At 36.2% G+C, this 26,803-nt stretch overlaps 1 protein-coding gene across 1 annotated transcript in view; it reads right to left on the reverse strand.

Moving 5' to 3' along the window:
- Positions 1-26,803, reverse strand: part of TRHDE (thyrotropin releasing hormone degrading enzyme) — a 386,033-nt gene that overhangs the window by 149,598 nt on the left and 209,632 nt on the right. The window contains exon 6 of the mRNA XM_080660595.1: positions 17,755-17,892. Coding sequence (XP_080516721.1) covers positions 17,755-17,892 — 138 coding nt within the window. The remainder of the gene's footprint in view (positions 1-17,754; positions 17,893-26,803) is intronic.

Below are 26,803 nucleotides of genomic sequence, written 5' to 3' on the forward strand. Positions count from 1 at the left end.
TCACCTTTAGCTTTGTCTTCTTTTCCTATCTCTGTGAAACCTTGAAGATTGTCCTCAAATTCTCCTGGTTGGGAAAATGGCCTCAAGACAAAAGCTAGATTCAGTATTTTTATAATCTCTCTGTTTTTAAAGGTAAGAATATGTTGCATGAATTCATAGTCAAGCCCTCTCATCCTATATAATAAAAGCCTAATTAGCCTAATATCCAGGTGGCCATTCAACCAATCAAAGAGTAATATGCTAATGATAGGCTAAGACCACTAAACTGCTCACTATAACATGCACTGACCACCAGGGGCAGACGCTTCGACTGGTAGGATAGCTTGCTGCTCGGGTCCAGCTGATCAGGACTGAGTGAGATGGGCCCAACACGCCCTGGAGCCCTCCCACCGACCCTCCCCAGCTGGCCAACCTCCCGCATCCCTTCCTGGCTCCAATCGTGAATCAGTGGGGTCCCTTGGCCTGGTCTGCGCCCTTTTGCAATCCAGGACCCCTAGGGGGATGTCGGAGAGCCAGTTTCTGCCCAACAGCGAACGACCAGTTGTTATGACATGCACGGACCACCAGAGGGCAGACACTCAACACAGGAGCTGCCCCCTGATGGTCAGTGCGCTCCCACAGGGGGAGCGCCGCTCAGCCAGTAGCTGGGATCATACCTTGCAAGCACAGCGGCAGTGGCAGGAGCCTCTCCCACATCCTCATGGCAGCACTAAGGATGTCCGACTGTCGGCTTAGGCCCGCTCCTGTAGGGAGCGGGCCTAAGCCATCAATCGGACATTCCCCAAGGGCTCCTGGACTGCAAGAGGGCACAGGCCAGGCTGAGGGACCGCCCCCCAAAAGTGCACGAATTTTGTACACCAGGCCTCTAGTACTGATATAAAGGCAACTCAAAAAACCTGAAAGACATTCTATTTTTAAAAAGCAAAATACCAAAAATTTGATTAATGCTGCCGGGAAATATGTAATAGTGATACCATTATAATAATCTGGTTATTATTTAATAGGAAAGGAGTAAAGGGAAGACTAGATAATATAGGCATACTATTTATACACCTTTGCCAGAAAGCTGTAATTAACACTCTCCAAGTCTGTTCCCTGCTAACTCATGGGGGAAGGGACTGGACAATAGCAGTTTGGATGTATGCCCAGCAAGGTCTGAGTGATGCGGGAAGGTGCTTACCTACAGGTCACACCTGGGAGCAAGTCAGTGGCCAGAATAAGTGTGGCCACTGCAAGGCCTCAAAACCTAGATATTTAAACTTCTAGACAAAGGAGTGTGTGCTCTTGGTTCTTGGCCCTCTCGCTCTCTTGGGACTCATGTAGCAGCGTCGAGCACCCCTGTGCACACATGGCTCACAGCCACGTGGTCTCCACTCAAGGGACTAATGGACTTTGATTAGCCTGGTGCTCTGCCGGACCCAGCTCCAGACACTTCAGACAATGGTCCTCCTCTCGGCTCTGCTGGAGCCCCAGCTGCATCTTTTCCAGGACTGGGTTAAGGGGCATGGGATTTTACAGCCCAAGGAATGTAACTCCACACAAATGAAGTCTTTTACCACATCTTATTCTCCCGTGGGGGCTTCTGAAAATGTTTATTTCAGGGGCACCCCAAGAACCCCCCTCCCACAAGTGACAAGGATATCTGGCCCACTAATTTCTCTGGCAAAAATAGCATGAATGTATGTAGAAAGCATAAAATCTCTAGATAATTTTCTCAGTAAAGCATCACATAATCATTAGCCTCCCCCTCAAAGAATCCATGAAAATGTCTGTGAAAGTGTGTCCAAAGACATAGTTTCATTATTTCAAGGGAAATAGCATATTTACCTCCAAAAAAAGCTCTATGGGCCAAACAGGTTTTTCTTGTTTATTTGACTATAAATATATCTACGCTGCATAATAACATGATTTGGCCTGTTTGAAATAGAAACTCTGATTGAGACTTATAAATGTCATTGTTAATATAGAGGTGAATTTTTTGATACTTGGTAGGTACAATTTTTTAGTTATTAAAAAAAATAGACAATCTTTGGGTTCACATGAAAGAGGAAGAGTAATTAAAAGGATCCATAATGGTAAAACAGTTGGAGTATATCACTCTTGAACACTTTTGTTGTTAATCCTTACTCAAGGATATTTTTTCCATTGATTTTTAGAGAGAGAGAAACATTGAAGTGAGAGTGACACATCAATTGGTTGCCTCCTGTACATGCCTTATCAGGGCAGGAGTCAAACCTGCAATCAAGGTACATGCTCTTTTAAATTTATTAGTAAACATATAGGGCTTCTGAAGATGTTTATATTACATCAATATACCAAGTGTGATTGATTAAAAGAATAGGTGGTAATTACGCTGCTAAACTCAACTAATTCACCATTATTCTCCAGGAAAATTTGACTTAGTTTAACCTCTTTCAACCTATTCCATTATTATAAGTTCTAGAGGCCCAGTGCATGAAATTTGTGCACGGGTAGGGTCCCTACACCTGGCCAGCGATCAGGGCCGATCTGTGGGGCAACCGGGGGGTATTTGGGAGGCCCCTGCTGGCACCCGCCTTGGCTGGCCTGGCGCCACCCACTCGCTGGCCCCACCCCTGACCACTTGGCTGGCCTGAGGCCTGCAGGCTGTGAGCATCTGCCCTATGGTGGTCAGTGCACATCATAGCGACTGGTCATTCCACGGGTTGTTCTGCTGTTCAGTCATATTAGGCTTTTATTATGTAGGAATACAAACTGTTTATATTGTGCATATTTTTCCCTGATTTTCTCCAAACATTCTTTTTGCAAAAAGGTAGTTTTATTCCTATTGTTCTTTCCTTCTATGCTTCTCATTTGTCAAAATGTCAACCCTTAATTCCAGTTGCCTTGATTGTTTATCCTTTTTAATCTTAATTTATTCTTAACTTGTCCTTTTTCTAACCTCCATAGAATCCCATTATTCCAGAAAATCTATTCAAAACATTGCAATTCCCCTATGTGCTAAGGGAGGAATATACATTGGCTGATTCCCAAATCTTTTTAGTTTTTATCTGCAATTGTTTTTCAATATGATTATTCTGTACAAAACAATTTCAGATTCGCAGGTCTCCTAACTGAATTGACCTTGTTTGTTAACAGAAGCCCCATTTTTTTCTGAGATGCATTATAGCTGCCTCCTAGTCTAATGGAATTAAAGTTGCATATAGTTGCTGGGTGAGCAAGTTATGGCAATGAAATACTCTGTGTATATTACCATTTATACCAATTGAAATGGTACTTTTTATTTTTAATTATGGCTATTGATGCAATGTGGCATGAGTGAACCATTGCAAAAATCATTGGAATTAAGCTTTTTGCATAAGCAACACACTAAGAGCATCTGTGGTGATAAAGTATTTCGGACAGCTGCAGAAGCAGAATCTCAGTACAACCCAGAGCTGCAAGCTGAGACTTAACAAAGCTCTGGCTCGTAAGCTTCTTATATTGTGTGATCACCACTCTGGCTTCCACAAAAAGAGCAGAAGAATAAAGTCAAAGCCAACACTGCACCTTCTTAAGCATTTCAGCAAAGTAAAAAGGACAGGCAGAAACTGTGCAGCAGAGGAATTCAAAACCAGCATACTAAACAATTAGTTATAACAGAACAGGACACAAGAGGGGCCAGGGAAGATAATATTCTTTGGGATTAATCCATTCTTTACACTATTGAGCAACATGCTATTTATTTTTATCAAATACATACTTTTTCTTTCAGTTTCACCAAGTGAATGTAACTCAGAAAAGCATAGCTAGTGGAGAGAAGCACAAGTGACCAGAAAGGAAATGGCAGGCTGTTTTAAGTATTAAGTGTTAGGATTTGAGCAAGAACAAAAATAAGCCATTCAAATGGTGATGAATCAAACACGTATACAAAAGAAAACTTGCTTCCATAAGCAAAATGCACAATTTAATAATTTACCCGTAAGTGGTAAAGGCATTTAGTAGAGAAATGTCAATATAAACATCTCCTCCTACGATATACATTTTCTTTTAAAGGGAAAAAAAAAAAGCATTTCCTTTATATTATGTCTTAAAATCACCTCTGGCTTAAAATAATGGTAATTTATGGCCAAAGGCAAAGACAAGACTCACTGGCAATAAAGAGTCACTAAAGTATATTCTGTCTTAGACATTTTTGGGGTTTTTTCACCCAAAATATCAGCAGATGACTCAGGGATGGATGGGAATTATCTCTAATTTTTTCCATTTTACCTAACAAGCAAGTAGTTTGCTTCCTTTATCATTCACACTTCTACATGTATAATCAAAGGGGAAAACAAAATGCTATGAGCATAACTATGTGCATGCAAAATTAATTTCTAACAAGTTTATGAATTTTATAGTGCATTCCCTATGTTATACCCTGAAATCAAGATCCAGGAGGAATCTTTTTACTGGTCCTCCAATTTAGTTTGCTAATCTGGGAGCAGATTTTATTTTTTTAATTTTATTATTTTTTTCCTTTTTATTACATTTATTGGGGCGACAATAATTAACAAAATTATACAGGTCCCATGTACACAATTCTACCGCATGTCATCTGTATACTGTATTGTGTGATCAACAACCCAAGTTAAGTCTCTGTTCATCAAAATATATTTTTAAAGAATATTTAAAAAGTAAAGATTTTATAATCTTAGTAGCTCATATTAAAATGTTTAATTGCCTTTTATGTTAAGAAGTTCTTTCTCCGATTAACTGAAATTTCTACCTGAAATTTAAGGCCATTTATCCTGCTCCGACCTTGATATTGACAGAGAACTGGTGAGCAGCCTTCCAATAATGAGCAGTTACATATTAGAGCCAATTATTAAGTTACCCCTAAGCCCTCTATTCTTCAGTGTGGGCATATTTATCCCTTAGCTTTTCTGATAAGGTTTTCTCTCCAATTGTTTCTAAATCAATCTCTCTCTCCCCCTCCATCCCTCTCTCTGTTCTTTGCTTAATTTTTCTCAGTCTCTTAAGCTTGTTCACATTTTTCTTTACAAGATGATCATAACCAGTGATTATTACTTCCCAGATTTTATAACCCTTATTTTTCATTTGCATGCCAGTACATTACTTATTTTAAAATATGGCACTTTTCATTCAGGGAAAATCCCTTCCATTAGTATATGTCAAAAGACTGTAACTCAAATCATATTTCCTGTTGAAACAGTGGCATAATAGGTAATTAGCTCAAGAAAGTATGCTGGTAGAGTGGAAAAGGCATGAGTTAGAAACAGTGATAAGTGAATCCCAGTTCTGACCCCTGGGAGCCTGAGGATATCCTTAAAATCCCTGGGCCTCTGTTTACTCTTATATAAATTGGAGATAATAATATCTATTTTACAGGGGTGGAAGATTAATTGAGATTATTAAGTGGCTATCCAGTGGAAAAATAGACCTTCAAAAGCAATTGATACTATTATTCCTGCTACTTGTGTTATTGCTATTACATACCTGACCAAAAGCCTGCTGTCCACGTATTTAACAGAAAGGACCACAAGTGCTATAGTTAACCTAAATAGCTATACACAGTGCATCAGATGCTGTATGGTAGAGTATGTACAGAAGTGGCATTAGAGGACAAAGTAGTAATTACATTCACTTGATAATATGTATGTAGTTGACTGTAAAAGAGAAAGCAAGGCTAAGAAGGACTGTTTAGAAGAATAAAAGCTGGAAAAAACTTGCAGAACAGGGGACTGATTGTGCCTGAGGCAGGAGAATGCAGAAACCACAGGAGAAGAGCTGAATTGACAGGATAGGGATCCCTGGAGGTCCAGGGCTGAGGGGTCAGGCCACTTGTGACAGAACCCATTAGAAAACAGAATGACTGGGCAACATAATTTTCCTCCCCCTCTGGAATTCATACGGAATTACGTCAAAAACTCTTTAATCCTATTTCAAGTGCCAACGCTCTTTCTTAATCCTGTTTAACAGATGGGAGCTTCCCCTCTGAAACACCATAACGTTTTGTTTGTATTGCTTCTCTGACATTTACTTTAATTCAACACAACGAATACTTATTGAGCACATGCAGGCAGTAGAATGAGTACTGGAAAACAATGAAAAACAGACATAGATCTGTCACTTTATGAAGCTCGCATTTAATGGGGGAAAGTGGGAAGCCAGATAATATAGTAAACATAATATTGAATAAATTGTATAACCTGTTAGAAGGTGATCAGTACAATGGGACAAAACAGCAGGCGGACCAGACTAGGGGAAATAGGTGAAGAACAGAATGGCGGTGTCAAATGACATTAAAATGGGTGATCTCTTTGAGTAGGTGACATTTAAATAAAGGCTTCAAGGAGAACAGGTTAGAACGATGCTGATCTAAGGAGTAACATCATTCCCTACAGAGGAAACGCCTGTTCAAAGGCCCTTGTGTGGGAGGGAGTTGATTTCATGGGAAGCAAGAGAGCTAGTAAAGCAGGAGTAGCCATGAGTGAAGGGACAGCAATAACAGATGAAGTGGAAAGGATAGCAGATAAAATGAGGGTCAGGAGTCTGTGGGGTCTTGGGGAAAATGGGGTGAGTGGAGATCAGATAAGGCCTTGTGAGTCATTGTAAAGACCGCCTTTTCTCATTTTGGCAGGTAGGATTTCAAGCAAAGAGTGACACTATCCAACTTAGGTTTCAAAAAAGATCACTCTGAATGATTGGTTGAAAGTAGACTGTAGGGAGCAGGATTCAAGAAAAAGAAAGCTTCTAGGAAACAATATGGCAATATGATGGTGATTCAGACCATGTGGCAACAGCAATGGTGGGAAGAAGAGGTCAGATTCTAGAAACACTTTGACAGCAGGGACAACAAGATTTCCACAAATACAATGAACAAACAAAAGAGAGGCTCAAAGTTGGCTTCAAATTTGAAGTTGCCATCCACTGAGATGGTTCATATTCTAATTTTCCTTAAAATATATTCATTTATTGGTGAAAAGTTTTATATAATAAGAGCACAGAATTTGGCGTTAGACAGATCTGACTTCAAGTCCTGGCTTGTTCACTTTCTAGATGTCTAACCCTGGGAAAACAACCTCTTCAGTCTCAGTTTTCTCATCAGTAAAAATGGGTTAAAATGCCTACATTCCAAGTTTTCTGTTGGAAACAAATGGGGATAATACATAATACATGCAAAGTTTCACAAGATGCCTTGTATGTAGTAAGTGCTCATTAAACTAAAAATTGGATTTACTGTTACTTAGTATAATTATTATTTTTATTTCATGTTTTATGTCCAGCAGTAGTTATATTCTTGATGGAAGGTGCCATCTTATTTTTTCCCTAGAGAAACAACTTGTCCCATATAGAAAGTTAGCATGTGCCCTCCCTGTGTACTAATCATGACCTGGCTAACAGGATGCTGTGGATGCGGAACCTGGTATCAGAAGATACAATAGTGAAAATGACTCATTGGCCTTTTCATATTCACCTCTAAAAATGATAAAAACTGTATATATTCTTCTCTTTGGCCATATAAATATTTTTAAACTTTAAGTCTGGAATATGTTGGTAGAGTACTGCAAGTTGAATTGCCACACCTCCCTTTTTACTCATGTTTCCCATGATCCCTTGTGGATTTTTCTCAGCTTGCCAATTCTTTCCTTTCACTCTGTTTCTAAAATATATCAACCTTGATATAAGAATTGCTAAAAAGTGCTTGTGTTTTTAAAGTATCCTCTTTAAATGTGCTTAAGTCATATTCAAATCTGTTCCTCTCTCCCAAGCTTATAGCAATCCTCCACAACTTGGCATCATATGTAAATTTAATGAGCCTTCACTTTCTTTCATCACCCAGGTCATTGGGTCATTAATTCATATTTCCCTTTGTGCTTTTAGAGAAAAGAAACCATGTTAATCTATCTTTTCCAGTCTTCCTATCTTTGCACAGCATTTTCTTATTTTCATTATACTTTTAGGACAAAAGCATCCTCATTTTAAATCAACTATTAAAATGGAAAACTTGTTACTGACAACTATTTTATTAGATGTAATGCTTTCAACTCTTTTACCTTACAGACTAGTTTTTACCTTTTTCTCTCCCCATTTTAAAAATATGTATGTAATTTTAGTTTTTTTAATTCATTTAATCAATATGGCCTTGATATGATCCATGTTGAACATTACTTGGTATTTCTGCCAAAACACTCAGTTCTTTAATTTAAATCCACAAAAATTAGTATCTGCTCTGTTAGTTCCTAATCTTTATTTCTCCATAATCTTCTCCATCCTTATAATACATTTTTATATAACAAGTGATTTAAAGTATAATAAAATTACTATGCAGGAAGAATAACAAAAAACAGAAGTGGGAACAATTAGTATAATGAGAGAAGTTAAGCCAGCAAAGTGCTGATGCAATGAGAGGTTGACTTTTGGCAGAGGTTAATATTGTCTAGTAACAGGGATCTTTGGGGAGGAGAGCATGGGAGGGCAGTGGCAAAAAGTTTTTATTAAGTGCTACATAGTACAATATAAAAAAATAATAAGTTTTACATGCTACAACTATAGGCACAACAATATTTTCTGAAATTTCCAGATCTATCATGTTATTTCTGTCTCTACCACAACTACAGGACTATTCTTTCTAGAATGCAAGTCTGACCTGCTGAATAAAGGTCAAACTTCTTACTATCACATAAGAGGTCTTCCAAGTTCTTACGAGCTTATCTTCCCAACCTATCTACTACACCAAACCCTCGCTATTCTATGATCATGTGAAATCCTTGATATTTTACTCAGTCACTATTGTGTTCCTTTTATGAACCTTCTCTGCAAAAGGGTTCTTTTTTTGTACCTTTTTATCACTCTCCTTCCTCTTACCCACATAACTACATCTTATTCTTATTTTTATCATAATTCCTAAGATTTTGAGGTTGGCATCCATTACTTTTTTCTAACCATCATTTTATTTTGAATCCCTACTTCAACTGACTTCAGTGGGCCTTCCGATTCCATGGCCTATCAATCTCTCCCACCAGAGGATGAGCTCATTAGACTTGCTGGCCAGTCAGAATGTCCATAGGGAATCTCTGGCCCACGACATAGGGACTGGCCAGTGGTGATCTATTATCTAATCAGATCAAACGACAGCCCTTTGGGGGAACAAAAATAGATTCTGTTGTGATGCAGGAAGTTTACTTTTTCTCTGAGCTCATTAGGTTCATAAGGTTGAGGACTCATTCAGCCAAATTTGTTTGGGACCTCCTCTGTAAGAATTATCTAGAAATTATGTCAGATAGAGGCAAAGAGCCATGAAGCTGATGAAAAGTAGATTTCTGATGACACTTCTGAAATACCTGGATTTAACCATTCCTAAAGCTTATGCTAAATCTCAGGCTTATCAGTTATTCAGTCAACAAATTACTTTCTATTGCTTAAGATGGCTTGAGTTACGTTTCTACATTTAAAAGGGAAATACTGCTGTTAACACTTATATGTAACTGCACTGATATTTATAAGCTGTCTTTCCTTTATGTCTTATTGATTGTTGTACCCTAGCACTCAGCACACAGTGCCTGGAACATAAGCAGAGGCTTACACATGATTTTGGAATAAGTGCTCCAACCAGAGTTGTTGATTAAATATGGTAGTAGTAAGAATGGTGGCACTAGAACCTGGTTTTCCAGCCAACATATACTTGGATTGATCATGACTCAATTTTAAAATGAAAATAATATCCCCAAAAGAAGATTATGATAATTAAATGAGTTAAATGTCAAGAATTTGGCACAGTGCCAATAACACACTCATCATTCAATGAATGTTAGCAATTGATATTATTTATGGTTGCGTAATTATCCACATTACCTGTCATACACCCATAAATGGTTTACTCATTCCATCTACAAAGTCAAATTGGTTATTACATATTACCCACATGCCAATTTACTACTAGAAAGAACTTGAGAGAAGCCAAGTTGGAGAACTGAACAAAGGCACTAAATATACATTAAGGACTGGTAGAGAAACAGTCAAAATGAAGCCCCTGATATTACAGCCAACTTGTTCTTATTTTTACTTTTGCACATTTACATTTGAAAATTATTTTCCACACATGCTAGCAGGAACAGGGGTCACTATTTTTTACTAAATTTTTAGATGTTTGATTTGGCACCATGTGCGTGAATCCAAACAATGAGGGCCCATCAAGTTAACATGATGAACAAGTAGACAGAAAATCAATAAGAATATAGAAGACTTAAACAACTCTTATCAACCAACTTGACCTAATTGCCATTTATAAAACATTCCAGCCAACAACAATGAAATACACATTCTTTTGAAGTGTATGCGATACATTTACCAACAGATATCAAATTCTAAGAAGATTCAAGCCATACCGAATACAGTTTACTGACCATGATAAAATTAAATAAAAAATAAATAACAAAAAACTTTCTGGAAAATTGTCAAATATTTGTAAACTAAAAAAAAGTGCATTTTAATAATTCATGGGACAATTAATAAACCAAATGTGAAATTATAAAGTATTTTAAAGTGAATGAAAATGAAACCTCAGTATATCAAAACTTGGAGCACGCCATTGGTAATACACTTAGGAGGACATTTATGGAATAAACATCTGAATTATAATAGAAGAAAAGTCTCCAACTACAGATCTCAGCTTGTACCTTAAGAAACCAGAAAAGGAGGACAAGTTAAACCAAAGTATATAGAAGGAAATAATATTGATTAGAAAGATAAGTTTATAAAATAGCCAGTAAAAGCAAAAATCCAACTAAACCAAAAACTAGATTTTTAAAAATAAAATGTATAAACTTCCAGCTAGACTAAGAAAAAGAATAAGATAAAAATTAATAGTATCTGGAATAAAACAAGTTGCATTTTTTAGAGATGCTGTGGTTATTAAAACAATAAGAGAATATATCATGTCCAACTTTATGCCAATAAATTAAACATCTTAGATGAAATGGGTCAAATCCTTGAAAACATATAAATTACTAAAGATTATTTAGGAAAACATAAACTGAATAACCTGCTATAGTAATGAAATCATTAGTTAAAAATCTTCCCTGCCTGGCTGGTGTGCTCAGTGGTTAAGCACTGACCCAGGAATCAAGGGGTTGCTAGTTCGGTTCCAGGTCAGAGCACATGTCCCGGTTTGGGGCTCAAACCCCAGTAGGGGCCGTGCAGGAGGCAGCTGATCAATGATGTTCCTCTCTCATCGATGTTTCTATCTCTCTATCCCTCTCCCTTCTTCTCTCTCTAAAAATCAATAAAAACATATATTTTTTAAATCTCCTCATGAAGACAATTCCAGGCCCAGGTTGCTGTACTGATAAATTCTACCAAATATTTAATAAAGGAAGAATATAAATTCTACTTAAATTCTTCAAGAAACTTGAAAAAGAATACTTTACATTCTATGAGGCTAGCCTTATAGCATTAACAAAACAAGACAAAGACATTACAGGAAGATAAAAGAAAAACTACAGACCAATATCCCTACTGAATATAGATGCAAATTTTCAAAACAATTTTCAGCAAATTGAATCCAACAATATATTTTAAAAATACATTATGATCAAATGGTATTTGTCTCATAAATTCAAGGATAATCTAACATTCAAAAATCAATCACTATAATTCACCATATTATAAAGTAAAGCAACAAAAAAATATATAATTACCTTGATAGATGGAGGAAAAGGATTTTTTGGAATCAGCATACATTTCAGGTTAAAATTCTCAGTAATGTCAAAACACAATGAAACTCTTTCAACCTGATAAAGGGTATTTATAAAATATTTGAGAAAAAATCATACCTAATGGTGAAAGAGTGAATATATTACTCCTAAAATCAGGAACAATACAGAGATGCCTGCTCTCACTTCTTCTATTTAACATTTTATAAGATAACCATATAAAAATAAATTGCATTTCTACATAGAACAAAAATAATAATAAATGGAAATTTAAAAAGTACCATTTACAATAGCCTGAAAATATAGAATATTTAGGAATAAATATGAAGATTTATTTGCTGAAAACTATATTGCTTAGAAAAATAGACTCACACATACACAGTCCACTGATTTTCAACAAATATGCAAAGCCAAATCAGTGAAAAAAGGATAAACTTTTCAGGAAATGGTTCTTGAAAAATATAATATCCATATTTAATATATATATATATATATATATATATATATATTCAATTCAAACTTCACACCATATGTAAAATTTAACTCAAATAAATCATAGATCTAAATATAAACCTAAAATTTCTAGAAGGAAAAAAAAAAGAAAAACCCATATAGCCTTGAGTTAATCAAAGATTCTTAAATATGACACCAAGAGCACTTTCACTTAAAACAAAGATGATAAAATATACTTAATTAACACCTATTGCTTTTAGAAAAACACTGACATGAAAATGAGAGACAGGTCACTATTTGGGAGAAATATTATTTGCATATCATGTGTCTGATAGAGAACCTGATTCAGAGTATATAAATAACCATCAGAATTCTATAATAAGAAAACAAACAACCCAAATTTTAAAAAAATGAGCAAAGAATTTGAACTGGCCCTTCACCAAGGAAGACATATGAGGGAGAATAAACAAATGAAAAAAAATGGTCAATAGCATTAGCCATTAGGAGAATGTAATTTACAACTGCAATGAAATACCTTACAATATCTATACTAATAGAACTGATTATACCTAGTTACTGTTGGGAAAGAAGTGGAGAAAGTAGAACACTGTATACTGTCTGTGGGAATGTGCCATGGTACAATGGTACAACTACATTAGAAAACAGTTCATTCAGCAGTCTTAAAATATTAAACATACCTATCATATCATCTGAACATTCCACTTCTAGGTGTTTACCCAAGAGAAATAAAAGCAAGTACACATGCAATGACCTGTACACAAATGTTCATAGCAAGATTATTAGTAATAGTAAAAACTAGAAACAACCCAAATGTTCAGGTGAATAAACAAATTGTATTATATCCATATATACTATAACATGAATGTATCTGAAAATCATTCTGTGGAGTAAAAGAAGGCAAAGAAAAAAGAGTGCATACTGTATGATTCCATTTATATGAAACTCTAGAAAATGCAATTTAATCAATAGTGAAAAAGTTGATCAATGGAAGAGTGAAGAGAGATGGGAAGAGAAATTATAAAGAGACATGAGCAAATTTCTAATGAATATATTCATTAACTTGATTATGGTGATGTTTTCATTGTGTATATATATGTCAAACATGTCAGATTATACCTTTTAAATGTGCAGTTTATCATACTTTAATTATATCTCACTATAGCTATTCAAAAAAAAGATTTTTTTCTTTAGAAGTCTTCATTGAAAATGAGTAGATCCTAGTATCACTTGAAAACATGTAGTAAGGATACTATTTTCAGTGGTACTTTCAGCATGAAGATACTTGGCTAGACATGAAAACAAACCCACAGCTAATATTACACTCAATGGTGAAAAGTCAAAAGACCTTTTTCTAAGATCAGGAATAAGACATGGCTGCCCAATCTCACCATTTCTATTCATCATAGTACTGAAATTCCTAGCCATAGCAACTAAGCAAAAACAGAAAAAGAAAAAAATAATTGTTTAATTGATTAATTAGTTTTTAAAAAAGAAACAAAGGCATCCAAATCAGAAAGGAAGAAGTAAAATCATCTATCTTTTTAGATGACAGAAAACCTTAAGAACTCCACCAAAAAATTGTTACAACTAATAAATTAATTGAATAAAATTGAAGGCTACAAAATCAATTGATTCAACAAACAACTCTGTTGGGTTTTTATACATTACCAATGAACTACATGAAAGAGAAATTAAGAAAGCAATCCTATTTACAAAATCATCAAAAACAATAAAATACTTACTAATAAATTTAACCAAGGAGGTGAAAGACTTACACACTGAAAAACTATGACACTGAAGAAAGAAATTGAGGAAGACACAAATAAATGGAGATATATCCATGTTCTTGAATGAGAAGAAATAATACTGTTAAAATATCCAGACAACACAAAGCGATCCACAAATTCAATGAAAGCCCTATCAAAACTCCAGTGAATTATCCTAAAATTGATGTGGAACCAGAGAGGACCTCAAATAGCCAAACCAATCATGAAATCCTGAGAAACAACTAAGCTATAGGCATCACACCCCCTAATTTTAAGCTATATTATAAGGCTATTGTAATAAAAACAGAATGGAACTTGCAAAAAAAAAAAAAAAAAACAGGTACATAGAACCAGTGGAATGAAATAGAGAGCCCAGATATAAATCCATGCATATATGGTCAACTACTTTTCAACAAGAGCACCAAGAACACATGGGGAAAGGATAGTCTCTTCAATAAATGGTGTTGTGAAACAATATCCACATGCAAAAGAGTTAAACTGGACTCCTTTCATATACAACTCAAAAACATTCAGTCAAAATGAATCAAAGATTTAAGTGTAAGCCTGAAACCATAAAACTCCTAGAATAAAACAAAGGGGAAAATATCCTTAACATTGGTCTTAGCAATCCTATATAATAAAGATGTAATATGCAAATGGTCGTTACACTGTGAAGCATTATGACAGAACGCGTAACGACTGGATCACGGATCACCAGGAGGGTGGGGCAGCGAGCTACAAGAGAGCAGTGGAGAGCTACAGGAGGGGGCAGGGCAGCAAGCTATGCGGGGGGAGGAGGGGACAACAGGACTGCGGGGCAGTGGACAGAGAGCTACTGGAGGGCAGCAGCAAGCTACTGGCAAGCTACTGGTGCATGGATTCGTGCAACAGGGCTACTAGTGATTAGATAAGATACCAAAAGCCCACGCAACAAGAGCTAAAAAACAAAAAAACAAATAGGACTACATCAAACTAAAGAGCCTTGGCCCAACAACAGAAACAATCAATAAACTCAAAAGGCAAACTACAGAATGGGGAAAAACATTTGCAAATCACATATCTGATATGGGGTTAAAATCTGAAATATATAAAATACTCATATAACTCAATAGCAAAATAATAAGTAATCCAATTAAAAACGGGCAAAGAACCTGAGAAGAAGACATACAATGGCCAACAGGTATATGAAAAGAAGCTCAACATCACTAATTTTAAGGAAAATTCAAATCAAAACCATAATGAGCTAACACATCATACCCTTATGAAAAAGCCAAGAGATTACAAATGTCAGCAAGGATGTGAAGTAAAGGGCACCCTATACAGTGCTGCTGAGAATGTAAATTGATACAGCCATTACGGAAAACAATATGAAAGTTCCTCAAGAAATTAAAAATAGAACTATCACATGATCTAGCAATCCACTCAGGGGTATATCAAAAGGAACTGAAATCAGTCTCTTTAAAAAAAATCTACAAACCCATGTTCCTTTTAGCATTGATTCAGAATTGGCAAAATACAAAAGAAACAGTCTTTCAATGAATTAATTAATATAGAAAAAATATATATATAAGGGAATATTATTCAGCCATAAAAAGAAGGAAATCCTGCCATTTACAACATGAATTAAATTGGAGGTTATTATGCTAAGTAAAATAACCAGACAGAGGAAGACAGATTTTATATGATATTACTTCTATGTGGAATTTTTTTTAAAGCCAATTTTATAGAAATAAAGAATACAATTGTGATTGCCATGGTCAATTGAAAGAGGGAAATGGGGTGATATATGTCCAAGGGTACAAATTTTTAGGAGTAAGAAGAATATGTTCTGATGACCTAATGTACATCATGGTGACTATCTATAATAATAAAAGTGTAATATGCAAATCAACCGAACAGCTGGACAGCGAAACAACCATCCAGATGACCTTCCAGACAAAGCCGAGGCTGCGAGAGCTGAGGCAGCAGGGGCTGCGAGGGCCGAGGCAGAAAGGGCTGCGAGGGCCGAGGCAACAGGGCCTGTGAAGGCATACTCTTGCATGAATTTCATGCATCGGGCCTCTAGTAGTTAATAACATGGTATCACATACTTGAAAATTGCTGAGAGTCAGTCCTGGGCATTCTCACCACAAAAGAAAAGTTAACTATGTGAGGTGATGGATGTATTAATTATCTTGACCTTAGTAATCATCCCACAATGTATATCATCACATTGTACACCTTAAATATGTATAATTATATTTGTCAATTGTTTTCTCAATAAAGTTTAAAGAAATACATGGCTAGAAACAAGTATCCAGTAGTCTTTATAATGGTGGTCCTAAGAATCATGGCAAAGTTTACTTGTTTATCACATTTGTAAAATGGCAAGCCTTTGCACCAAAATATAAAGAGGGTGAAATAATAATTATTGTATCTTTACTCTTTCCTACTGCTTTGTATCTTAAACTTCTTGAATAAATTTATAATTATTTAAATATAATGAAGTTGTAATAGATTTTATTTATGTGTAAAAGCATACTTGTAACATATTTACTCAAAATAATAATATTCATCCTGAAGTAAGTTGTTATTTACAAATAGTCATAGAATTGGTGGTAGGTGGGAAATAACTAAGACATGTCTCTAAACTCATCTCAAGCTATCTTAAATTATTTTTTGCATTATATTTCAAGAATCAATACAGTATAAGTAACTGAATGTATATCCAGCAAAATCTAGCCCAAAAACTCATATATAAAAATTAATAGATTTTAAATATAATTCTATACTTTCACTTATTTTTATAAAATATCAAAAATACCCTTTTTGAGCCAATGTGATGATCAGTATCTTGAACAGATATTTTCTAACACTATGTATATCCTTACATATTATAGCATGCAGTATTAACTAATAATCATTGAGATAGTCATTACTGGAATGCAAAACCATATATCTAAATTACTGCACCAAAGAATTCTGATGAATCAGTATTTGATCTTTACTTATAATTAGAAATATCCTGTTTTTAAGAAAAAAGAATATCTTGCTTTTAACACTTTTAAAAACTGAAAATATTATTAAATCAATAAAGTACATAGAAATCCCATAAATGCAAGTCAATAGGCCAATAATAAAGTAGACTTTAACACTATTTTAATAATTATTAAGTGGCTACTAAGTGTTAAACAGTGAGATATACATGCTCTACTAAAATTAGAACTAAAAGAAAGGGTATAAAGAAAATCCTAATCCAAGTAACAATGGAATAAAGTTTATAGTGTATCATATTTTGATGTCTGATCATTTGTCCAAAATCTCTGCCATTCGAAGTCTAGTCTTTAAATTTTCACTTATTATGCTTATAATCCAGGAAACATGCTTAATCCCCCAAATCTCCCTTAAACATTGTTTATAAAATATATGTCATGTCACTGTCTATACCCCTATTGGGATCTGCAATCAAAATAAGTACATTTTTAAGGGACATTCAGGAAAAAACTATTTGTCAGTATACTAGTATAGGTCAGTTCTCTTATTAATAATATTAGAACTGACATTTACATAACTCCATTTCTACAGAAATTTCTTATTGAGTCTCCAAACATTTATTCATTAATAGTTCCAATATTTCTATGTATTTGGCAAACATTCATCTCCATTTTACTGATTTATAAAACAAAGTTCTAATTCGTAAAATAACACGAACCTAGTAACTCTATGTTTTCTAACTCACAGTCTCATTTCTATGAGCCAGGAAGAAGAGAAGAATATAATACATGTAGCATGAAATAGCTTGGCTTCCTCAGATTAGTGAAATATCCAATTGGCACTTGGGTCTTATCTATTCCCACCTTTTTATATGCGATCCAGTCAAACACCCTGTCAATGTCTGTTGCCTGTAGCACTTCCTGTGATACTGGATGGGAACTGGCCAAGCCATCAAGCAGCATCACTTCATGCAGAACATCCGTCAGAAACCTCTGTTTTTCCTGCAATACAGTAGACAGGGCAATATCATAGGTGATTCATGGTTATGACAGAATGTGTGTGACAACATGAACAGAATCTGTGTTACTTAATTGATGATGTTCATCAGCCTACATGGCAAGACTTAACTCTAAGAGAACCCAGTAAATAAAATGCCCCTTAAGTTAGTCTAAAATGAAAGTGGTTGAGCTGAGCACATGAAACAAAATCAATGAGCTACAAATAGAAACAGTGGACTCTGCGCTTTAACAGTGGTTAAAGCAAATTTGGACAGTGGGCACATAATGAAACTGACTAAGCTTATTCGTGCATTCTGCATGGTCAAGACTACAATCCCAGTCACAAATAACCTTCTTAGTTTAGTTCAATATTAACTAAACTTCAGGGTTCCAGTGCTATTTTGCTATTTATACCATTTATTTCTAGTACCTTTGAACAGCTCAGACTCTCTCTCTCTCTCTCTCTCTCTCTTTCTCTCTCTCTCTCTCTCTCTCTCTCTCTCTCTCTCTCTCTCTCTCTCTCTCACACACACACACACACACACACACACACACACACTTACACATATACATTTATTTCAGGAGGCCACAATAAATAATAAAAGACATTATTGATATGAAGCTATAATATCTGTGGATGTATAATACATAAGTGAGGTCAGAATAATGGGCATATTCCATTAAATTAACTTGTGAAAACAGACAAAATAGAGATTAGTATTTGCTGTAATAAAAGCTGATTTGTTATGTTAGGAATAAACTGTAAAGAAAAATTACATCTCTGTTGTTTTTATTTAATGAAGCCTGATTTGAGGAAACAGCTTGGGTTTTGTAAAAAAAAAAAAAATGCTGCCAGCTATTCTTCTGCCTGGCCTCCTGCCTTCATTGAGGGAGGAGGGAAAGAAAAAAGTAGCAAGAGATAATAAGGGCTAAATAGCCCCTAGATAATTGGGACCTGAGTATCATTACAGAGATTAAAGAGTGCAACACTTAAATTGCTCTAGCTAATTCTGAATTCATTTCTGGAGCATCCTAGTTTTGAGCCAGCAGATAAACAGTGTGTTATTTCTGAGTGAGCTGTAATTTCAAGCTGAGAGTACACCAATCCTGGACTTTAAAAAAATAGAAATGGAAACTAAATATGCTAAAAACAATAGTTAATTGGGCATGTGTGTGTGTTACTTTAAATCTGGCTGTAAAGAAACATTTTTGTTCATCATCATTGGCTCAGTGATTTAGCATGTTTAATCAATGATTCAAGTAATTAGCCATCCAACTATATACTGTAAAATTTACTTTTTAATGGCTTATTTTATAGTCTATTGACTATGTATCTAATTTCTTGAGTCCTTTTTTGTCCTAAGAGTTTCACATCAATGGTCTCTGCTCCATCAGAGGACAATGGAACAATGACTGAACCCAAAGTCACTCTGAGTTCCAGAAGACTGCTCCAGACCATAAGAGGCCACAGTGAGCCCAGCTGGTGTGACTCAGTGATTGAGTGTTGACCTATGAACCAGGAGGTCACGGTATGATTCCCGGTCAGGGCACATGCCTGGGTTGCTGGTTCAATCCCCAGTATGGGGCATACAGGAGGCAGCCAATCAATGATTCTTTCTCATCATTGATGTTTCTATCTCTCTCTCCCTTCCTCTCTGAAATCAATAAAAATATTTTAAAAATTAAAAATTAAAAAAGAGGCCACAATGAGAAGTTCAAACTTACAACGAATGAATTGACAAATATGACATAAACTAATACCGTATTTTTTTCTCGACTGAAATTCTTCATCTAAGACAAATTAAAGAGCGTGAAGTTGAACTTTGTGATTTAAAATTTTTAAGAACAAAAAGGCTGGTATCTACATTGCTCATTTTAAGTGCATTATAAAGCAAAATTATAAAAGTAAGAGAAAATCATGTATTTCCAAAATAAAAATGTTATTGCTACTTTTAAGCAAGCATGCAATCTTGTTACTCAATTTCAAAATACACATTAAAATTATTTGATGTTGGAATTCATGGCAGGAATCGTGAAATGTATAATTATATTTCAACTTAACCAATAAACATTTTTTTATAAGAAGTACTAATTGAAGAGGTGATTTTCATTGAGAAGATAAAATATTCAAGTCTTCAAATAGTGATTGCCCATAACATTATGTCACTCATATGTCTCATAAAAAAAACAGTGTAAAATGAACTTAAAGTGATGCTTTATTTAATCCTAATTATTAAGTTAGCAACAATAAATATATATTGATCAATATTAAAATTTAGTAAACATATAATGTTTTTATATATGTAATTTTTAAGTGGTATAAAGTAATTGGATTTATAATTTTAAAAATAAAATCTTAGGTAAATTTCAAAAATGAAACTTTCTTGTTTAAGCAAATGTAAGTTATATGTGATATGTCACTTCATGCATCTGGAGAAAAACAAACCCTTGCCTAGTAAGAAGAATTTCAAGAAGCAGTGTCTAAATTTAGTAGTGTTACATCAATTAGCAAATATATATAACATATATAATATATATAATGTTCTACATTGTTGGAGAGAATGATATTGTGTAATTGAGGAAAAAAAGCATTAAGAGAGAAAGAGAGGAGAGGAGGGAAAGCCTGGAAGAAGAGCACTCACAAAACTAAGAAGAGAAGAAAATACCTTAAACTGAGAAGGAAAAAAGAGGCAAACCAAAATTCTAGCCAGAGGCAAACCAAATTTAACAAAAGTACTAGTACAAAGGGAATCCAGGAGAGAAGGTGCTAATTTTTCATAAGGACCTGTATCACAATAAATGATCCTAGCCTGTCAGTCCCTGGCTGGGACCCTCCTCCTCATCATCATCATCAATAACAACAATAACAGCAAAAACTACTAAGTACTGATCCATTGCCTACTGTGGACCTGCGACTATGAAAGCTTAAAAATAAAGTTAAGTAAATTGTAGTTATAATGTGAGGTGAGATAAAGTAAAATAATTAGCCACAGCAAACAAAATAATAATTTCCTCTTACAGACTAGAAATGTTAAAGAATTTTGAGGGAAATAATATAATTATTATTTTATAGATACATAAATAAATATATATATACACATATATATAACAAATATCTATATATATAAAAAGCCAGTGACCATACCAACCATAATGATCATAACAATCAGTTGCTATGACGCCCATTGTGGCCAGCAAACCTGCCAATCAGGGGGTGGGGCCAGCTGGCCAACCTCGCGGCCCCTCCCCCCTGCCTGCCTACCCCTGATCAGACTCTCCCACCCCAATCAAGAGCTGGCCACCAGCCAAATGCTCCCTGCCTTCCCCCTGGCCAGCTCCACCCCCAATCAGCCCACCCCACCACAATAGGCCAGCCCCTGATCTCACCCCCAACCCCAATAGGGGGCAGGGCCGGCCCTCCAACCTCCTGCAGCCCCTCCCACACCCGGTCCCACACCAAATTGGCCCCCCACCCCATCAGGGGCAGGGCCAGCTGGCCAACCACCCATGGCCCCTCCCCATGGCTAGCCCTACCCCAATCAGCCCCTCAACCCCAATTAGGGGCAGGGCCTGCTAGCCAATCACCAGTGGCCCCTTCCCCCAGGAGGCCCAATCTTGATTGAGCCCTGATTGGGGCGGGCCGGCTGGCCAACCTCCTGCATCTCCTCCTCCCTACAGGCCCAGCCCCAATCCACCCTGATTAGAGCCAAGCTGGCCTGACCCCACCCATGCATGAATTCATGCACTGGGCCTCTAGTATAAAAATAATAAAATTATTTATGGAAAGTGTAATGGAAAGGTAGATTTTGATCTGATCTGTGAGTGTGTGTGTGTGTGTGTGTGTGTGTGTGTGTGTGTAGGGAATAACATACTTAGGGTGCACATTCAACAGTTTTTATTCTACTTCATATTTTAAGGACACTGTGCACTATTCTTCTACTTTCAAAAAGTAGCACAGTAAGATAAAATGGAACATCTATTTACAAATTTAATATTAGTAACAATAAATCCTACCACTCTAATATAGACTCCTTGGAATTGCTAAATACATTCCTACATTTAAACAGTTCTAATAATGTTGAGCATATAATATCACATGGAACTACTCTTCAAAAATATATTAAATTTAATTTTTGGAGAATAATGGAAGCTTTTCAGAAAAGTAAACAAAGTTGGAGCAAATACACAGAGTTAAGAATAACACATGGAAAAATAGCCACTATTATTTTATTAATTTATTCATTCATACATTCACTCAACCAATTTGTATTAAACTCATACTTTATAGCAGATATTGTACTGTGTTTAGGAAATAAATATATGACTAAGCCTAGTCCCTAACCTTAAAAGTGAAAGTACAAGAGAATGATAGATAAAAAGCTAACTGTATGATGGATGATATAAAACACAGAGGGCGAAATGATTAATTAGTTCAGAAAAGGCTTCATAGACTAAGTGACATTAAAGTGGGTTGTTGAAGGATGAAGGGTTACTCAGATGAAGGGGAGAAGCAGCTAAATAAAAAGGGCAAATGCAGTCAGAGGAAACATGAAAAAAAGCTACTCTGTTTGAAATATATTGGCATTTAGCAATATACCTGGTATGTAAAGGAAGTTATTAAGAATTCTTATCATGGCATTAGATTCACCTGAGAAATTACATTCCTTGATGTCTGAAAATGGCTGCCTGACCATCAAGGTCTGAAGGGTTACAAGTGAATATGCCTGACCTAGCCATAGTCAAGGTGAAGAGTGGGAAAACAGGAAGTACTATTGAGAGGTAGGGCTGTCGGCAAGTTCCTATTAGAAGGCTGACTAATCTTAGCAGAGAAATATGAGGCACACTTTGACTCTGTCACAAGAAAAGAAAGAACAAAATCAGAATAATCTGAACTGAGATCAAAGAAAGTCAGATACATCAAACTAGGCAAGGAAGATGAGTGCTAAGCCTGAGCCAGTTCAAGCAGTGGAAGTGCTCATAGGCATTAAAAGAGGGGGAAAAAAAATTGTCAGGGCAAATATTTTTTATTTGTTTATTTTATTAATTCGATTCCACATATAAGTGAAATCATATAGTATTTGTTTTTCTCTGACAGTCATATTCCACTTAACATAATACTATCTAGGTCCATCCATGCTGTCACAAAATCACATTTTTAGGAGAATGGATCTGAACGTAAATGGCTCTTTTGGTATTCCCCGGAGAAGGAACAGTCTCAGTGCTGCAAAGAGCCCTAGGGTGGAAGAAAAATATCTGCCATTCCCTATGACACTGAGAAGGTTACTCACTCGTTTTAGACCTTAGCATCCTCATTTGTAAACATATGGGGTTGTGAAGATTAGATAAGAGAATTTGTTCCACAAATATTTATTGAACACCTGCTATATCCAAGATGGTGTAGCTGGTTCTGGGAATGAAGATACACAAAGACGTGAATCTGACTTTCAATGATTTCATAGTGGTAAAAGAAGAGACAAAGATAAAAACAAGTATTAAAACACCACCTGCTGTGCTTAAAAATGGAAGTAGGTTCAAGATACAGTGTGACTACACAGAAGGCTGTGATTTGTTCTACCTAGGACAAAGCAGGAAAAAGTCCTGTACTGATCATTTGAGTTGAATCTTTAAGGATGATGTGAGTTTTCTGGAGGCATACAGCACAAAGAGGCATTTTGGACAGAAAGAAATATCTAGAAAAACTCATGGAGGTCTGAAACAGCCTGACCTGTTAGGGAGATTAGAAGTTTGTGTGGCAGAAGGTGAGTATAATGATGTAAATGATTAATGATTAGCAGAGACAGATAGACAAGAATAAAATCATCAAGGATCCTCTATGACAAGTGAGGAAGCTAGAGTTAAGAAGTGACATCATCAGACCTACATTTAGAGAGATAACTATGAATAGAAAAAAGTGAGCCAGAATGAGAAGCAACTGGAAACAAAAGTAGGACAATACTGCATAATCATGCACAGAAAGCATACAATATGGGCCTTATCTTTGTGATCACAAAATATTGCACCTATTATTTCTCAAAAATTTAGTCAATTTGGGGATGACCAATGGTGATCAAACAGGATATTTACTTTAGAATTCCAAAATGTATGAGTTAAATATAGATATAGACAAACATATACAAAGACATAGATATAGATACAGACATAGACATAGACATAGACATCGACATAGACATAGACAGAGACATAGACATAGACATAGAATAGACATAGACATAGATATTAGATACACATATATATATAAATCCAAATAAATATAAATATTTCATCTTTAAATATTTTCACTTGTTTAGGTAAAGCAATGTCTTATTCCAGTTTTTAATATCACAATATCCTCTTGAATGAAGATAAAGGCACTTTCTAATCTTTAGAGTCAAATCAGTAAGAATGTCTGATAAAAGATATTCAAACAATGTAATCTACTTCCATACATGTTTATTGATGGCTTCATATATATATGTCTTGTGTTAGAGGCTGGGAATCAAACACAATTGAGACACAATTCCTGCCTCAAGTAACTCCCATTATGATAGGGAAGATAATACTATTTGACAGCTGAAGTATTAGCAACATTAACAAAGTACTAGGGAAGTAGACAGCAGAGGTTAATGCATAGGTAAAAAATGCTTCCAGTGTCTATGACCATGCGGATTCAACCTCAATTGATCCAAAGAGAAGAGATAAGATATATGTAATTTATGTTTTACCTCACTGGGAATCTATACTACCACAAGATAAAGACATTTAAAGAGCCACAGGTTAAACAGAATGCCACATGAATTATTACTAATCTGAAGCCCTTGCTTAAACGAGTCTAGAACAAGGAATACAGACTGCCCACCATTGCATAATTTGGCTTTTTACTGATATTCTTCATATCTTATTCAAATCACGACAAAGTTTTAAGCAGAGGAATACAGTCAAAAATTCGAAGAAGTATAAACACACTTGGGGAACATATTCATCAGTTGTCTTTTTATGAGGTATTACATCTCAGTAACTTTGCAACTATCATCTTTTGTAAACACATTACATCCTAGCTAATAAAAGAGTAATATGCAAATTGACCATACCTCCGCTACACCCACAAAGCCATGCCCACCAGCCAATCAGGAGCGAGTATACAAAATAACCCTACCAAGATGGCTGTGGTCACGGAGAGAGCAGGAGGCTTGGGTTGCCCCCGGCAATGGAGGAAGACAAGCTTTCTGCCTGCCCTGGTGGGCCCAGGCCTCTGCTCAAGGCTACAAAGTTTCAATTATAGAAGATAAATAAATCCCAGATACCAGGGTCTCTGCTTGGGTCACCAGGGGGCGTGGCCAGCCTGAAAACCACCACAGGCCCCTCTCCCAGGCCACCCCACGCCCCAAAGGAACCCCCACCCTGATCCGGGACACCCTTCAGGGCAAACCAGCCGGCCCCCACCCATGCACCAGGCCTCTATCCTATCTAATCCTATCTAATAAAAGAGTAATATGCAAATTAACCATCACTCCAGCACACAAGGTGGCTGCCCCCATGTGGTCAAAGATGAGTGTCCCCATGTGGACACAAGATAGCCAGCAGGGGAGGGCAGTTGGGAGGGACCAGGCCTGCAAGGGAGGGCAGTTGGGGTGATCAAGCCTGCAGGGGAGGGCAGTTAGGGGTAACCAGGATGGCAGAGGAGGGAAGTTGGGGGCAACTGGGCCTGCATGGAAGGGCAGTTGGGGGGGGGACCCAGGCCTGCAGGGGAGGACAGTTAGGGGTGACCAGGCCTGCAGGGGAGGGCAGTTAGGGGCAAACAGGCTGGCAGGGGAGTAGTTAGGGGGTGATCAGGCTGACAGGCAGAAGGGTTTAGGGGCAATCAGGAAGGCAGGCAGGCGAGCAGTTGAGAGCCAGCAGTCCTGGATTGTGAGAGGGATGTCCGACTGCCTGTTTAGGCCCGATCCTACCTGGATTGGGCCTAAACGGGCAGTCGGACATCTCTCGAGGAGTCCCAGATTGGAGAGGGTGCAGGCTGGGCTGAAAGACACCTGCCCCATGCACGAATTTTGTGCACCAGGCCTCTAGTAATGTCATATTTATAAATTAGAAATTATTTGGTTATCAAGTCTTCTAAAATGTCAAAAGAATTGTACTCTGTAATTTTCTATTGTCATCTGACTTTTGTAAATTTTTTAAATGTCCAAAGATATTTTAATTTTACTCAGTTGGAAATCAGCTGGTTAGACCTGTGGAATATTGTCGTTATTTAGTTGAATTGTTAACATTTCACAGAAAGCAAAATCATGCTGCTAAATTAAATAAACTTAAATAGCTAGCTAAAATAAATGTTGTTTCTGTAAAATAATGTACTTTAAAAATTAACATATCAAAATCTCATGTTTAAAATGCACATGTTCAAGACATTAATCATTTTCATGTGAAGCTTATTAATGCAGTCCATTTATAGTAAAGTCAAACTTGTGTAAATGCACACATATATAGTACACATTGAGGAATATTTTTTTGAAATAGTCACCATTAATGACTACAATGAAATCAGTACCTCTGTGTTTATTTACATAACATTTTACAGAAAGTGGTACATGGACACCATAATCCAGGCAGATCCCTAGTGATATAATATTACTCTGTGATTTTACACCAGCTTACAATGAATAACTGAAATGTGTGTTCCTTTTACTATTGGCATATTTCACCCACTGCCAAGCCACAAATGTTCTAAGATGACTTATTCAATGTACAAACTAAAAAAGCAATTATATTTCTATAAGCAAATCTTGGATGATTTTTTTACTCCTCTCATAACCCCAAATAACTCCCTGCACAGGTTTTTATGAACTACCATACTCTCAAACATGACTAGCACAGAGAGAGTGGGCTAAGCTGTTAGCTTCTTCAATGACTACATCCTTTA

Source organism: Plecotus auritus, assembly GCF_963455305.1.
Source record: "Plecotus auritus genome assembly, chromosome: 3".
NCBI classification, from domain to species: Eukaryota; Metazoa; Chordata; class Mammalia; order Chiroptera; family Vespertilionidae; genus Plecotus; species Plecotus auritus.